The sequence below is a fragment of the Monodelphis domestica genome, chromosome 7 (assembly GCF_027887165.1).
Source record: "Monodelphis domestica isolate mMonDom1 chromosome 7, mMonDom1.pri, whole genome shotgun sequence".
Taxonomy (NCBI): Eukaryota; Metazoa; Chordata; class Mammalia; order Didelphimorphia; family Didelphidae; genus Monodelphis; species Monodelphis domestica.
This window is the reverse complement of record NC_077233.1, coordinates 12259978-12276920: the sequence shown is the minus strand read 5'-3', so window position 1 is coordinate 12276920 and position 16943 is coordinate 12259978. Positions and strand designations below refer to the sequence as shown.

Below are 16943 nucleotides of genomic sequence, written 5' to 3'. Positions count from 1 at the left end.
GATGAACGTCGAAGTCCTCCTCTCGGGCGCGTTGGCCAAGCCAGCCGCCTCCTGTCCTCTCGTTGCGGCCCCCGGACGGCTTCTCCCCGGGGTCCCCCACAGGGCCTCGTGGTCAGTCTGTCTCCGTGGGGCACCCCAGGGCAGCCCCTCCTGTTGAGGCTGGAAGGAGGCATTTCTCCAGGCAGGGAGAGGTTGGCCGGCCTCCATCCCTGGCCGAGGGCGGAGATTTACCAAATGGCCAGCCTGGCCCGAGCGGATGTTCTGTGGCCGAGGGTCACTGGTCATCAGATGGGGTTGAGCCCCCGAAAGTCCAGCCTAGACAAGCTGGGGGGAGCCCGCCCCCAAAAGGAAGAGAAAAGGAAAAACCTTGTTGGGAGGGGGAGGCCCGAGAAGGGCGGCTCTCTCACATCTGCTTTTTGAGCTCTTTCCTTTGTCGCGCCTCCCCCGCCTCTCCCCGAAAGGCCCCCCTCACCGTCCTGGAAACCGAAACTCGAGAGCCTCCGTGTGCTTCCTGTTGTGTTCTCAGGCTCCCCACCGAGTGGCTTTGGCCCTGCCCTGGCCCTCCTTCCTTCCCAGGGGTCCCCCAGGAGCACCCCCAGAGCGAGGGGGGCCAGCTTGGGGTGGTCTTTGTCAAAGAGCTAATCCTGGTGCCGGGGCTGGAAGGGACCTCCTGGGTCATCTGGCCGGCCATTCCCTCCAGTGGTCAGAAGGGCCTTCCTTTGCCTCTTTCCCCTCTGCAGCCACCCGTCCTGGGTCTGCCCTCTCGGATCAGCCTCCTCCACCATCTCCCACGATCTTGACTGTCACTCTCTTGCCCAGATCCAGCTCACCTCGCTGGGTGACCTTGGGCAAGTCACTTCCCCCGGCTGGCCTCAGCTTCCTCATCTGTAGCAATGAGCCAGAGAAGGAATGGCCACCCCCCCCCCAGTATCTTTGTCGAGAAAACCCCAAGTGGGGCTGTGAAGCGTCAGACTAGACAACCGACGTGGGGCTCCCCAAACAGGACTTTCTCCATCTTCATCCCTCCTTCAGCACCCCAAAGGGCCAGCTCAGGCATCCAGGGGTTCCACCCTCCTCCCCCCCACCTTCTTACTGCGCCCTAATCCATTCGGGCTCCCCGTGGGCAGTCCTGGCGTCCCCGGCCCTGGGTACGACATCCTGGTCACAAGGCCGGCCCGGAGACTGCAGGTTAGGTGGCATCCCTGCCTGCAGAGACTGAAACGAAGGCCCTCCCAGAGCCTCCACTCCTCTGCCCGCCGCTCAGGGCTCCGAGGGGGGGGGGGGGGGGGAGGCCACAGCAGGCTCTAAGAGCGGCTCAGCCGGCATCCCGAGCATGTGGCAGGGCTCGACCTCCCTCTCCAGCCGTCCGCCTGGCCTCACGGCTCTGTGCTCTCTTTCAGCGCTCCATCAGCTTCCGCAGCGACAGCCGCCCCGACATCCTCGCGCCGCCGCGGCCCTGGTCCAGGCATGCGGCTCCCGCCAGCACCAAGCGCAGGGACAGCAAGCTGTGGAGCGAGACCTTCGATGCGTGCGTCAATCAGATGCTCACCTCCAAGGAGATCAAGCGGCAGGAGGTGAGGCTGGGCCGGCCAGCCAGGGGGAAAACCTGAGCTTTCCCACCCGAAAACCCCTTGTTTTCACTTAAATAGGGAACTTCTCCAGGACATTTAAAAGGATTGATTTTTTTTTTCAAGTAGAGGAAGGTTAAAATTATTTCATTTAATTTTTCACTCTATAAAATTATTAATTTGAACCCTCTCTCTTAGAATCAATATCGTGTATCGGTTCCAAGGCAGAAGAGTGGTAAGGGCTAGGCCATGGGGGTTAAATGACTTGCCCAGGGTCACCCAGCAAGGAAGAGTCTGAGGCCACATTGGAACCCAGGACCTCCCAACTCCAGGCCCAGCTCTCTGTTCACTCTGCTGCCCTTGATAGTGTTATCTTTAAAAGACGCCCACAAAAACCATGTTTAAAAACAAAGGGATAAAATAAAATAACAATAAAGAGCTCCTGGAGACAGTGATTTCAGAATAGAAGTCAAAGATGCCCCAAAGCCTGCTGGAAAGATCAGGTATTCCAGTTTGCCGTTCATGTTCATCTGTCACTCCCTCCGCTTACTTCCCTGTCATTTTTGCCTGCCCTCATCTAGCTTATGATTTTCTGGCCCCAACTGGCTGGGCCAACTTGAAGTCAAGAATTCAAATTCTGCCCCAGAGGCTTATTAGTTGGGAAAGCCTGAGCAGGGCCCTTAGCTCTTCTGTGCCTCAGTTTCCTGCTCTGTAAAGAGGGACATCTGCTGGCATTTATGGTTCTGGAGAATTTCCTCAAACACTAAGATGCTGAGGGACTGCTGAAGGTCTGTGTCCTCCTGGAAGAGAGCTGTCTGTGACTGTGGTGATGCCGGCTGAGAAAGATGTGGCCTCGCACGCGCGCGCGCACACACACACACGTCAGCAAACATCTATTCAGTGTCTCTATGCGCTGGGATAGAGAGAGGGGGAAAGGTGGCCCCTGGGGGAGACGGCTGCAGCCAATGTTCAGTCACGGGATTGGTAAATAGAATAAGTTATGATTGACCAGCCAGGGGAGGCACCAGTCTGAAGAAGGACTGGAAAAGGCTTCCTGGAGGCGGTGGGTTTTAGCTGAGACGTGAAGGAAGCCAGGCAGGAGAGGTGAGGAGCCAGAGCATCCCAGGCCTGGGAGACAGCCAGGGGAAGGCCAGGGAACAGAATTGCAGCCTGGCCCAGAACCCAGGAGTCCTGAGCCTGGCCAAAGAGTTGGGTTTAGTAAGAGACAAGAAATGAAAACATCATGGAATTCCTTTTTCTTTCAGGCAATTTTTGAGCTTTCCCAAGGAGAAGAAGACTTGATAGAGGACCTGAAACTTGCAAAGAAGGTATTTTTCTTTAAAAAGTTGAACCTCTTGGTGGTTTTTATATCAGCTTATCTTTTTTCTTGTTTCTGAACGGAGCAACTCTGAGGCAGATCTGAGAGCACCTTATGACTAAGAGTGTAGGCTAAAGAGGAGAGAGGCCCACCGCCACCCCCAGCTCATACCAAGCCCTTGTGGGAATGGCCAAAAACAAGAAAGACGGGCTTAGAGGGACCCTCTGTGCTGGCCTCCCTGTCTCTGTAAAGACAGCAGGGTCCAGAGGGAAATCTGGCTTAATGCCCCAACTCTGTTTAGCACCTGTCACATAGACCAGTACTGTACCGTGTTGTGAATGGATGAAGAAGGAGGGAGGAAGATGGATAGTGAATGAGTGGATGGATGGATGCATGGAGAATGCATAAGTAGTGGATAGATGGGTAGATGGTAGTGGATAGATAAATAGATGAGAAACAGATAAATGGACTCATAGTGAATGGATGGATAGATGGATGAATGGATAAATAGATAGTGAATAGGTAGATAGATGATAATGGATGGATGGATGGATGGATGGATGGATGGATAGTAAATAGGTAGATAGATGATAATGGATGAATGGATAGATAAAGAGATGAATAAACAGACAGTGGATGAGTCATTAGATGATAGTGGATGGATGGATGGATGGATGGATGGATGGATGGATGGATGGATGGATAGATAGATAGTGAATAGGTAGATAGATGATAATGGATGGATGGATAGATAAAGAGATGAATAAACAGTGAATGAGTCATTAGATGATAGTAGATCAATTGATGGATGGATAGATGGATAAATAGATGGATAGATAGATAAATGGACATATAGCGGATGAGTCATTTGATGATGGTGGATGGATGGATGGATAAACAGATGGATACATAGATGAAAAGGTAGATAAATGGTAGTAGATGGATAGATAGATAAATAGATGAATAGACAGATAAATGGACAGATAGTGGATGAGTCATTAGATGATAGTGGATCAATAGATAGATGGAAATCGGTAGATGGATGAATAATAGATAGATAGTGGATAGATGGTAGTAGGTGGATGGATAAGTAAACAGATTAAGAGACAGATAAGTGGGCAGATTATGGATACACAGTTAGATGATAATGGATAGATAGATATAAAGGTAGGTGGATGGTTATATGTATGGTTGGATGGATAAACAGACAGATGGATGGATAGATGGGGTGGGGAGAGGGAGGGAAGGAGATCACATTAATCAGGTGCTTTTATGTACCAGACCTGTGCTAAATGCTGGTATGGAATGTGTACATCAAAAGAAAGACATTTCTAACTGGGAGAAAACAATTCCTGAAGGGGAACCAGAGAGAGAGAAAGACAGACAGACAGACAGACAGACAGACAGACAGTCCTGTGTATCTGAGCCTAGGATTGGAGATTGGGACTGGAGGCATCTCTCTCCAAAATGAAGACCATAATTGAGCAGCACAGGCTCAGACCTGAATCAGAAGCTGGGTTCTTTCTAGGTGAACTTTGGAATCTGATTTCTGCCTCTCGTCCTCCATTCACCAAACTGTTCCTTCTTCCTTCCAAAGAGATCTCCTGTCTTTCCATTACCACTCTCAATAAGTCGGAGCAGAAGAAAATCTGGAGCCCTGAGGCCAAATCCCAGTTGTTTTTCTTAATGACCTTGGACAGTCTCTTTCCCTCTCTGGGGCTCTTTCTTCTTCCAAGGGGGTCAGACAAGAGGAGCTCTGAGATCCCTTTTGGTTTGACATATTTGTTCCCTTGTCACCTCATTTCTGGCCTCCTCTTAACTGAGGTTCCTGCCTCCTGAGTCTCCTCATCTGTCCCCCAGGTACCCATTTGGCGAATCTTCCCTAGAAACCCTTTAGATTGTCACTTCCCCTCCTCCCCTTCAGGAGCTCTGCAAAATCAAGTTCAGGCTTCTTATCTTGGCATTCAGTGCCCTCTACCCTCTACTACCTGCTGTCCAACCTCTCATGGAACCTTTGACAGACCCATAAAGGTCATTCCTTCTGGAAGTGCTTCCATAGCATCCTTCCTTGCAAGTTTTCCAGCAGATCCAGCTTCTCGTTGGACACCCAGATGGGGAGCAGCTTGTTGCATGAAATCCTCATCTCAAGCAACCCCCTCTTCTTTCCAGCCTTCCCTACCTAAAAGAAGAGAAGCGTCTCCTCTGATCCTTATTGCTGTGTCTGGTTCCCAGAGCCCTGGATGAGTCACATCTTCATTCGAGTGTGACATCTCTTCTGTCATGACCCTCATCTACCCTTTAAATCTTTTATTATGCTCTGACTTTGCCCTTGTCCCTGGAATGTTTCAGAAGCTGAGAATCTCTTGACCTTTAAGAAGAAGAAAAAAAATCTTAATATGACTCGTTCACAGATTTGTTTCCGTGAATTTTAAGCGTATCATTCTCTCACCTTGTTTTCACAGGCCTATCATGACCCCATGCTTAAACTCTCCATAATGACGGAGCAAGAATTAAACCAGATTTTTGGAACCCTGGACTCTCTGATCCCTCTGCACGAAGGTGAGCTTTGCTCCCTGAATCAGTCAAGGCATGTAAACCTAATGAAGTAGTGTTAGAACCAGTCCAGACTTGGTTATGGAGTAACACGAGGAGCCCAGACCTTCCTTCCACCTGGGCCATGTCAGGATATGTAACAAAGGAGTGTTTTCTTTTTTCTCAACCCTAGATCTCCTTAGCCAGCTTCGAGAAGTCAGGAAGACGGACGGATCTACTGAGCATGTTGGTCCTATCCTAGTGGGATGGGTAAGAAAGCTTTCTTGACTTCGAGTTAAAGTTGGATTTTAATCTTTCTTTGAAAAAAAAAATCCCTATCCTTCCATCTTAGACTCAGTAGTAAGTATTGGTTCCAAGGCAGAAGAGAAGTAAGAGCTGGGCAGTTGAGGTTAGGTGACTTGCCCAGGGTCACACGGTTGAGTGATTTGCCCAGGGCCATATTAGCAAGTGACTGAGGCCAAATTTGAACTCAGCTGCCCTGATTTTAATCTTTCAATAGAGTTCCTTTTTATTTGTGTTATTCCTTTTACCTCCATAAGCCTATTTATTTTCAAATTAGGGGGAGATAATAATTTTCAAATAAAAATGAAGATAATATTTAAGCTGGTTCTGTTTACTGTAAGTTTTATTCTTTTTAAAATTATGTTCATTACAATGAGCTAAATTTATTTTTTTATTACTATGTTGCATACTCCAACTGTTTGCTTTCCTAGAACAGGCTAAATCTAAGTTCTTTCAAGCCTTCATCAGATGGGTGAGCTCACCCATGTGGGTATTTCTGGTGCTGCCTAGCATACCCCATCCCCACCTTCTCCTCCTCCACATTAGTCCAGTGTCCTAGCCTGGGATGGGAAGCAGGGGGTCTTCTCATCTTGTGACGAGTGGCCAGCGGCCCATCCCCTTAGACCTTCCAATGAGATCACGTTTGGAAAGTACTTTGCAAACCCCAAAGGGCTACCTCAATGTCCCCAGAGTGAGTATTTCACAAGGAAAATTCTGGCCTGAAGAGTGCCTTCCTGCAGTGTTTGTAGGGGGTCACCCCTCTGAATTCTGCCAGCTAGACCCAAACTCAGTGACTATGATGTGGAAGACAAGGTCTACAGGGGTGATGGGGATAAGATGTACATGGTGCTTAAACAGTAGGTGCTTGATAAGCAGTGATCGGATTGAATTGGGCTGGATTGGTGTCTGTTCTGTTGTGCTTTGGCCATTCTCCCTGGGTTGGGCATTCTAGTCTTCCGTTGCTCCCATCCTCCTGAAACCTCTGAAGGGGACAGTCATGGGGTCACTCATCAAGGCAGACCATTTTAGGATCTGAGCCGCAGTGTCTCCAGGCCAGCCAAAGACTTAGTAATATTCCAGGCTGAATAATTCAGGAAGCAGGCCTTAATATTTCAGGAAAACTCGATTCATCTTATATTTTTGGCTTTTCTTTTAATATGAGCCATCCTCAGTCCTTTAACTTCTTCATTCCTTGTTAAAAAAAATTTCTCCAAAGAATAACTAGCTTCTTGGACAAAGGCAGATCTCCAGGGCATCGAAGGCAGGTTCTGGGCCCTGACAACAAACTCTCTTGCCTCGTGGACCACTTTGGGTGTGACCAAGGACTCCCCAGTACGGCCTGGTGGGCCGCCTCCTTCTCCTCCACCTTTCAGACCCAGAAGGATCAGAAGGATGAGAACTTACTTTTGATAACGCAGGAATGTGCTGGGGACTCTCTGGCTGCCATTAATGGGGAAGCGTTGGTTTGCAGTTTATTCCCGGCCAGAAATGTAGACGCTGTCTTAGTAGAAACGTTCATTTCTTTTTTTAAGGTTTCATCCATTAAAAATCTCTTTTCTCTTACTCTTACTCCCCCAATGAAAACTAAGACAATCAAAATCCTTGCAATCCTGGAAGGCACTTTGGAATGAATCTCCCCAAATGCACATGCCCTGCACATTCAGGTCTCCTTTCTACCCCATGAAGACCTCCCTCATATGGTGAGATCATGCCGTAGAATTCGAACTCAGGGCAGGCACGCTGGTCAGTCGCCAGCCAGCCCAGTGCTATGGACAGTCTGGGAGGGACCTCACAACGTTTGAAAGTTGGAAAAAGCCACTGAGGGCACAAAAAGGATGAAGAATTTGACAAGTGGCCAAACGTTCTCCCTCTTTCAGCTGCAGATGTGCTCATGCTAGTGAGAACTGTAAACAGAGGCACAAATGGTGGAGGTCTGGGCTTTTTTACGGAACAAAATCAACATCTCAGGGAGGTGCTACTGAGGACCCTTTTCAAAGCCCATTCAGCCTGGGAAAGACTGATTATTTCCCCCCCAAAAAAGAAAGAAAAGGCTATTTTTCACTCTCAAACAAGTGACCCTCCAAGATGGGCCAGGGCTGGACCTTTTAACCTCCGGTAGCTCAGTGACTTCGCTTTGAGATGGTAAAGAAAGGGATGCAGGGGGATACTTGCATCTTCCACATAGGCTTCACAAGCCTCTGGGTTGGAAAACAGCTCATTTAAATGAGCAGTACCCTAAAGAAGCAACTTTTGGAGCAGGTACGAATGCCAAGTCTAGAGTCAGGAGGACTTGGATTCAAATTTGACTTCAGATGCTTCCTAGTTGTGTGACCCTGGACAAGTCACTTCACCCCCATTGTCTCACTTTTACATCTCTTCTGCCTTGGAACAGATACTTAGTATTGATTCTTGATTGATGATATAGAGAGAAAGTCATGCTTAAAAAAAAAAAGAAGCAACTAGATGGCTCAAAGGATAGAGAACTAAGCCTGGAGTCAGAAGGTCTTGGATTCAAATGTGGCCTCAGAAACTTCCTAGCCGTGAGACCCTGAGCAAGTCACTTAACCTCCTTTCCCTAGCCCTTTCCACTCTTCTGGCTTAGAAGTGATAACTAAGACAGAAGGTAGAGTTTTTTTAACTTTCCACGTTTTATTTACATTTTAAGACTAACTTTAATCTCAGAATCACCTCTCCATACACCGATTTCCTTGGGGTTTTTTCACTTAAAGTCCTGGTTTATCAGAACAAAGACTGCAAACACGTATTGGCCATGTCTGTTACATGTAACACAGGAGCTGCTTTAAAACAGAAATCCATCTCCCTCCCCCCTTTTATAACTACACGGATCCACACAATCCTGAACACGCGTTCTGTGGCTCCCTCTTCAAAACGTAAACAAAATGAGCAACAGTATTCATCGTTCTGCTCCTTTAAACAGTCTGCATTGCTGCTCTTTCACTAAGCAGGATGGCCGAGCCTGCCTTGCCTGCCTTTTGTAACTTTCCTTCTTGGGAGATTAGATTTCTGAAACATGCCTGCTTCACGTTCTCATCTTGGAAAACCAGAATTCCATTTGCAGTACCCCCGGTTTATGCTTAAATGTGCCTTGATGAGAGGGGAAAAAAATCGTGCTGCATTTTTCTTCCCATTGTGCCTGAAAACATGATGGGTTGGAGGCAGCTGGGTAGCTCAGTGGATAGAGAGTCAAGTCTAGAGATGGGGGGTCCTGGGTTCAAATCTGACCTCAGACACTTCCCAGCTGGGTGACCCTGGGCAAGTCCCTTCACCTCCATTGCTTAGCCCCTACCGCTCTTCTGTCTTAGACCCAGTACACAGTACTGATTCCAAAATGGAAGGTGAGGGTTTAAAAAAACAACATGATGGGTGTTCATGTATTAAATATAGTCTTACGAATGTCCCCGCTGGAACTCCTTTAATGTGTGGGTTCTGCATTGTGAGATTTAATCAAGACATTAACAGGAGTAGAAGAAGGTTGTTGGTTTAGATAAGTTCGAGATTTGTTCAAAGGAATTGCTGTATGTGTGTCCTTCTGGAGCTTGTGGAAGCTTCCTGTTTCTTTGGACATCATTAGACGTCTTCGCTCTTGAAGTACGACTTTACTGCTGTAAGAATTTTGTCATTTTGCTAACACCGGTGTGCTCCGTGCACCCACCATTCCCCTGGAATTGTGCATCCTGCTCATTAATTTTGGTTGCAGATGCAACTGCTGGAGGTGCTTCTGGGTATGCAGGTCCGCCCTCTGCTTTCCGACTGTACGTTCTGTTTTCATAGTTTGTTCTTGGTGGCCGCCTTGTAAGTGGCGTGTCCCCAGCTAACTGTGCCACCGCCTACTCCTTTCTGGCCTTCTTCAAGTTCTTCTAACAAGCGAAAATTACGTGGAACTTTAACTCCTGTGGAGACCGCCATCTTCTCCAGCAACCCAGACAAAAAAAGAAGCGGCCACTTTCCAAGTCACTTGTGTCTGCCCTAAAATTCGCAGAGTTCCAAAATAATGGATTAGTTCTCTCGGACAAATTCTTGAGTAATTTAATTTCTCATGAAAATTTAATAGCTGGAAGAGAGACAGGAAACATGGGCGCCAGAAATGCAATGGGTCTGTCTCTCTGCCCCAGCTTGGTGGAATGAAGAGTCTTCTTTAATCCACTGGAGAAGGAAATGACAAACCATTCCAGGTTCTTTGCCAAGAAAGCCCCTGGACAGTCTGGTCCATGGGGTCACCAAGAGTCAGCTGTGACTGACCGACAAACCCAGGCCCACCCAAGGCACTCAATACCAGAAGTCCCGTGACATGGCGGCCGGCTTTCTCGACATGAAGGGCTTGGATTGGATGACCTCCGTCCCAACATCTACATTTATATGAAAACCCCCCAGAGACTAGAATCCCTGGGATGGTCCCCAGGTTTCCGGTCTCTCTTCCAGGTATTAAATTTTCATTAGAAATTAAATTACCCAAGAATTTGTCCACCCACCCCACCAGGTCCCAGTTATAACTGCCCTCCACCGGGCCCTCCGCCTGGGGTCCCCAGACTTACTTTGCCAATATTCAATGGCTGGATTTCACTAGAATTGACTTTCTCTGTAATGCCATCTATTTGGAATGAGGCAGTTACAGACCTTATTCCTCTGTCATTCAGGACACAAAAAAGATGAAGAATCCTCAAGGTGGGGGGGGGACCCTGAAAGAAAATCTCCCTCCCTGCCCAAGCCTGAGTGGGTCCGGTTTGAAGTTCTAGAGTTCTTGGGCTAGTAAGTGGGTGTGTGACCGTTCACTCGCACCAGAACCAAGATTCGGGAATGCTCTTCTCCCTTTGATTCATTCCACCTGGATGGAATATTCAGCGGCCTGTGCTGGCCGCTCTGGGGGGAGCAGCTTCCTGACGTGTAAACATGCCCCTAATGTGAGGAGGGCAGGAGGCCCCACAAAGGGTCGGAGGCAGCTTAGCCTCTCGGGTTCTGTGGGCCCAGCAAACAAGCAAACCTGCCAAGTGTGAAAACAGGATTAGAGGGGCCTTGGTTGCCATGGCAGCCTGGCCAGGGAGAATGGAGATTCCTGGTACAATTGGGCAGTCAGCAGTGATGGGGGGGGGGGGGGGGTCCCTGGTTAGGTTACATCCTCCAGTTACTGCTGATTGGTTTCTGTATAATGAAAACACTGGGCATTTCCAGGTCTTTGATAAAAGAGGAAGTGGGAACTAAATTAACGGGCCTGAGGCCCATTTTAATTAACCTTCATCGAAATTACAAGTAAGCAAACAGCCAGCACTTGGATGACTTTCTTTTTCTTTTTTTTTTTTTTTTTAAAGCAAACACCAATCTTAGCCCAGCTTTGGGGGAATCGTGCCAGAGAAGAGTTTCTGCGTCCTTGGTAGCACTGGGTGGGTAGGTGGAGAGCAGGGCCCTTGTAACAAAATGTCTGGAGCATCACTTGTTTCCTCAACAACGAAGCTCTTTTCTGGCTTTCCTTTTTTAGTTGCAGTCTCTGTATATTATTCATTCATGTATTAGATGTTTCTATGCCAAGCTCCATGCTCGAAGGCGGGGGATTCAAGTAAGATACAAAAATAAGTATCACATTTAACAGTAACTGTGTCATTTTTTTTCTACATTTTTACTTGTGCAAAGTGGGATCATCTCTTTCAGTATCGAGCCTCTGGCACACAGTAGGCCTTCAAATAATTGTTGATTATTTTCCCAACTACTAGAATTCTTGAAAATCGATCTATTTTTTAGCTAGAATTTTCTAAAGAAGCCGTGTAGGCTCCTGTATCTTAGAGCTTTGTCCAGAGTGGGTTCTCTTGAACTGCAAATACAATTAAATAGGACCATCAATCCTGGCTGTGGTGGTCAGTCACTTGAAAGAACAGACTGATGGTTGTTGTCCAAAGAATGCTGAGGAAATGTGGCAGAGATGAGAGTGGGAAGGGCCCTGCGGCCATGAATGTATAAGGCTGAATGGGGGGACTTTGGACCAGGAGAAGCGTTTTTCACTTGGGAGTGAGATTCAGAGAGATCTCTGACCCCTGAGGCTTCCAGCTAGGAGTGACAGGTAGAAATCGCAGAGGCCCATTCAGGCATAATGCCAGGAAAACCCTCCTAACAACTGGAGCTACCCAGACTGGTTGGGCTAAATGGGTGGCCTCAGGAGGGCGTGAGCCCTCACTCCATAGGGGTCTTCAGACTGGACACCACTGTCAAGTGGGTGCTAACAGAGCTACTTTTTTTTTAAATAATATTTTATTTGATCATTTCCAAGCATTATTCATTAAAGACAAAAGTCATTTTCTTTTCCTCCCCCTCCACCCCCCATAGCTGACGCGTGATTCCACTGGGTATCACATGTGTTCTTGATTTGAACCCATTCAGAGCTACTTTTTGAGGATGACTTTGACCAGCTCCCAGCACAGAGAACTTCCAAAATTCTAGCCAGTTTCCAAAATCCTACCATCCTATGATGGAATCTGTCAATTCCCCCATAGCTGCCCCTCGCCATACAAGGGTTTGGTCAGGATTGCTTGGCCGCCATGTTTGAGCAGGAGGAGAGCTTGTGTGTATCAGTGTAACTGATCAGGGAGTGTCTGGGAAGTTGGTGTTTCATTGGAAGACGGGGAAATTAACATGCCCAGTAGACCTTTCTGCCAAGAGTCACTTCTGAATGGTTCCTGGATCCCGATTCTCTCTGGTGATAGCTTTGCCCCCAGTTTTTTGTTTAGACTCGTGTTAGAGGATCCCAGGGCTTTGGCCTTTGGCCTGGGCTATTCCATACGATCATCAGTGACTTAGGGGAAGGTTGTAGGTGGCATTGCTTAACTACGTTAGTGGATGACAGAAAGCTGGGAAAGACAGCAACTATATCAAATAGCACAAAGGGGATACAAAAGATCAGTGCCTCTTCTGTGATATACAAGAAGGATAACTGCAGAGCCTAACACTTGGGTTCAAGAAATTAATTGCTCAAATAAAATTGAGGAGACACAATTAGTGCATAGTTCATGGGGGAAAGATCAAGGAATTATTCATAGAGGGAAAAATCCTTGGATTTCGGTCTCCTAATCCAGCCGCTCTCTATTATAGATGGATAATCAATCAATGAACAAGTGAAGTGTTTCTTAATTTTTATTATTCTAGAATCTTATTAGTTGATATAGCAGTTGTATGCATTATTAATTCTATTATTAATGATTATTAATTCTAACTAATATGGCAGTCTCGTCATTTTAATAAAAAGCAAAATTAAGCCCAAATCTTTGTGGCTATGGGCTACCTTGTGAGTATGATTTTACTTGTGTAATTGATAAATATTTCTTGCCTTATCAATGGTGGGAGACGGGCAAGAGGGAGGGAGTTTAGAACTTCAAATTTAAAAATAGAAAAGAAAGAATAGAAAAAAGGTTTGTTAGCAGGAACCTAATTAAATGGAGGACCTGAATCAACCAGACACCATTTTCGATATTGAGATCTTAAAATGGGTTACGATGAAGAATCGAGATCATCCCTTTGGCTCATGGTCAGATCATTCGACTCCTGAGGGCCCAGGACCAACACTGGCTGGTGTTGGCTCAGCTTTGTATCTCCCTTGGTGCTTAGCACAATGCTCTCTGATGAGGATAACTGCTTAACAAATGGTTGTCGAGTATTGCAGGTAGTTGGGGCAACGATATACTCAATAAAAATAAAAGGTCATTAAAGAGCAAGCATTTATTTATTAAGTACTTACTGGGTATCATAGATAAATGACGGATAATCCAAGAGTGCCAGGCTGTCTGAGTCAAAGGGCGCCTGTCCAAACCTGACCCAGAATTATACCCCACAACAAATGGTGAATTCTTCTAGAGATTCAGTGTGGCTCAGTGGGTAGGGCATTTGCCGTGAGAATCAGAAAGTCTGGCTCTGCCACCTTGGAGCTCTGCCACCTAATCTCATTGTGCCTCTTTAAAATGGGTCGCACCTGTCCAGCTAGATTGAATCAGAGAGCATTTTGCAGGCGTTCCATACAGGAGTCTATCATTATTCTGGCTAAGATGACTGACTGACCCTGGTGGGGGGCTCTCACGGCCAAGGGGCAGCCTCTCTTGTTTAGTCTCAGGCACTCGATTCCTTCCTTCTCCAACCCTGTTTCTACTTCTCATCCTCACAGCTGCCTTGTCTCAGCTCCTACGACAGCTACTGCAGCAACCAAGTGGCTGCCAAGGCATTGCTGGATCACAAGAAGCAGGACCACCGCGTGCAGGATTTCCTTCAGCGCTGTTTGGAGTCCCCCTTCAGTCGGAAGCTGGACCTGTGGAATTTCCTCGACATCCCCCGGAGTCGGCTTGTGAAGTACCCATTACTTCTCAGAGAAATACTGAGGCACACTCCAAACGATAACCCAGACCAACAACACTTGGAGGAAGCTGTAAGTTTGGTTGAGGTCCAAGGGGTGGAGGGTGGGAGGAAGCACCATGATCATTCCTTAGTGGACACAATGGGATCGTGGGAGTAGTGTTGGCCTGTTAGAGGGGAGGCCTGGGTGCAAGATCTAACTATGGCCAGTAAATCCAGTGAGCCTCCAATTCTTCTTTGGTCAAGTAAGGGGATACCAATTAGAAAACTTGTAATACTCCAGGTATGAGGTCATAAGGGACCAAACTTGAGTGGAAGGAGAGAAGAGGATGAAAAGGGAAGAAGGAAGGAAAGACAAGAGGGAAAGAAGCAAGGCGATGGAAGGAAAGATGAGAGAAAAGGGAAGAAGGGCAGAGAGATGGAAGGAAAGGGAGAAGAGAGGAGAAATAGGAAAGATGAGATGGAAGGAGAAAGGGAAAAAGGAAGCAGAAATGGAAGGGAAGAAGGAAACGGATGGAAGAAGGAAAGGCAGGAGGACAAGGGAGAAGAGATGGAAGGAAAGAAGAAAGAAGGGAGAGAAAAAATGGAGGTAGAAAATGTACAGGCTTGATGTGTCTAGGAAGCATGGTGAATACATGAAACTAAGCAGGATAAAACTAGAGCTGTTCAGTCAAAGCCCAAGGTGGTGTTGATGGGAACAAAGACCATTTTTCTGCTGGGGAAGGACTGGTGATGATGGACCAAGTGAAGCCAGCATGAATGGCAAGACCAGAAGGATCTTCCAGCTGTTTAGATAGAGGGAGCCAAGGAGTGAGAGGAATACCAAGTGGATAGGTTGCTGGGTCTATAGTCAGTAAGGTCTGAGTTCAAATCCTGCCTCAGACACAGCTGGATGAGATCCAAGGCTATGGAAAGTCACTTTGCCTCTGCCTTAGTTTCCTCATTTGCAAAATAACACCTGCCTCCTAGGCAAAATCAAAAGCCAACGAGAAAAGAGAATGTAAAGCGTTTCACGAGCTGGAAAATGCTACCTAATTGCTAGCCGTTATTATCTTGGCTGTTGTGTTGATCTGGTTGAATGGCCCAGCTCCGAGGACAGCTTTAAACGGAGCCTTACTTGCTCCTGGTGTTGAGAAAAGTGGCTAAAAGACAATTTGTGAGAAGCCTCCGAGTGCAGGAGAAAAGGGAAGAAAGCCAAGGCTGAGACTTACCCTGGAGCCGTTGACCCTCCAGGATAGAATGTCAGACTCTGACACGTGACAGAGGCCTTCTGGGAAGTGGGAGCTTTGTAACAGGGATGCAAAAAGCCAAAGGAAAGACACAGAGCCTCATGGAAACAGGAGAGGAAGTCTAGAAGGGAAAACAGACAAAGGGGGTGGCTTTGTTACTATCGTGTCATTACCCTGCCATCCTAGAATCAATCCTGTATTTAGGTTCCAAGGCAGAAGAGCCGTAAGGGCTAGGCAATGGGAGTTAAGTGACTTGCCCAGGGTCATACAGCTAGGAAGAAGAATGTGTTACTAAGTCCTCTCCCCCCACCCCACCCCTGTTTGTGAACTATTTCAGAGCCCCCATCACTCTCACAAGAAGCACCAGAACACCTCCTTGGCATTAGGGTGGCCCGATGTGAACCCCCCATCTCCAGGCCTGGCTCTCAATCCACTGAGCCACCTTGCTGCCCCCTCTTAAAAAAAGCCAAACAGGCTGCCAGCGTTCCCGGTTCTGTGAACAATCCTTGGGGGTTTTCTTGCTTTGAATGTTGCCGTGTTTAGGTAGGTTGGTGGGTTCAGTTCATCACTTTTAAAAAGGACATTTTTTAACAGTCCTCAAAAACTTGGAGAGCGGCCCCTGGATATTCCGCCGATGGACAGCAGGGCAGCGCATTGCTTCGTCAGAAAGCCCGAGGCTGTGGGGGCAGGAATGGGGGAAGCGTCTGCTTATCGTTCACTTCTATTTTTGTTACTGGAACAAATGAGGGATAACACCGACTCCTGTTTTAGCACTTCCCCCAAAATCGTCAGGGCTGAATGGGGAGATCAGAGACTTACGAAGAACATCTCAGAGTCCGTCCATTCCGGCCCTCTCAATTTCTTTCTAAGAAAACTGAGGTCCAGAGAGCAGGGGACCGTCGATCTCTGGGAAGGATCCAGAGGTCCTTTCATCTAACCTTTTTATTTTTGTTTTTTTATCTAACCTTTTTAGACAGTTTCATTTTACAGAGGAGAAAACTGAGGCCCGAGCAAGGGAAATAGCTTGGTCAACCTCATCCAGGCAGAACCAGGTTTAAACCCATTTCCCTTGACTCCAAGGTATCCATTGTCTTTTCTGTTGAGCCCCCTGCCCACAGCCTTCTTCCTTTTGTGAATGCAAAAGCTGGCTGAGGATGACGTGAACCTCCCCGTGCCCAACATGGAGTGGAGGGAGCCCCAAGGGACGCCCTTGGTTCTGACGCTATCCCGGCCCACCTCGGTAGCACGGAAAGAGCATTGAAATGCTCTGAGCTTGATGATTATGAAGACAGTCTGTGAGCTATTTCAGGAGAATCCTTATCACTCTCACTGGTTTAAAACCCCAGAAGACCTTGGAATGGGGGCAGCTCCTAGCATTGATCCAGGCTCCAAACAGATCCATAGACATCGCGATTCCAGGAAGACGGACAGTGGAAGAGGTCAGACCCCAGAGCCGCCGAAGCTCAGGGAGGAGGCGTTCAGGGTCTCAGACAGGCGCCCAACCTCAGCTTGCTCCCCAGCATCCCTCTATTCAGGGCCGACAAAGTTCTGGCTGAGCTGTGGTGCAGGCTGCTTCCAAGGGGTCACTTGCCCCGAGAACAGCCGCCTGGACACTCTGACTGCGGTCACGCTTCCCGGGATCCCGTCCCCCGG

The 16943-nt window shown here is 47.6% G+C and overlaps 1 protein-coding gene and 1 pseudogene across 2 annotated transcripts in view; one reads left to right on the top strand and one right to left on the bottom strand.

Annotated features, from left to right (window-relative positions):
* Window positions 1-16943, top strand: part of ARHGEF3 (Rho guanine nucleotide exchange factor 3) — a 34425-nt gene that overhangs the window by 10563 nt on the left and 6919 nt on the right. For both annotated transcript variants that reach the window (XM_056804200.1, XM_056804201.1), the window contains exons 3-7: window positions 1401-1574; window positions 2834-2896; window positions 5349-5445; window positions 5612-5688; window positions 13877-14134. In XM_056804200.1, coding sequence (XP_056660178.1) covers window positions 1401-1574; window positions 2834-2896; window positions 5349-5445; window positions 5612-5688; window positions 13877-14134 — 669 coding nt within the window. The remainder of the gene's footprint in view (window positions 1-1400; window positions 1575-2833; window positions 2897-5348; window positions 5446-5611; window positions 5689-13876; window positions 14135-16943) is intronic.
* On the bottom strand, window positions 9146-10627 carry LOC107649718 (ubiquitin-conjugating enzyme E2 variant 2-like; annotated as a pseudogene).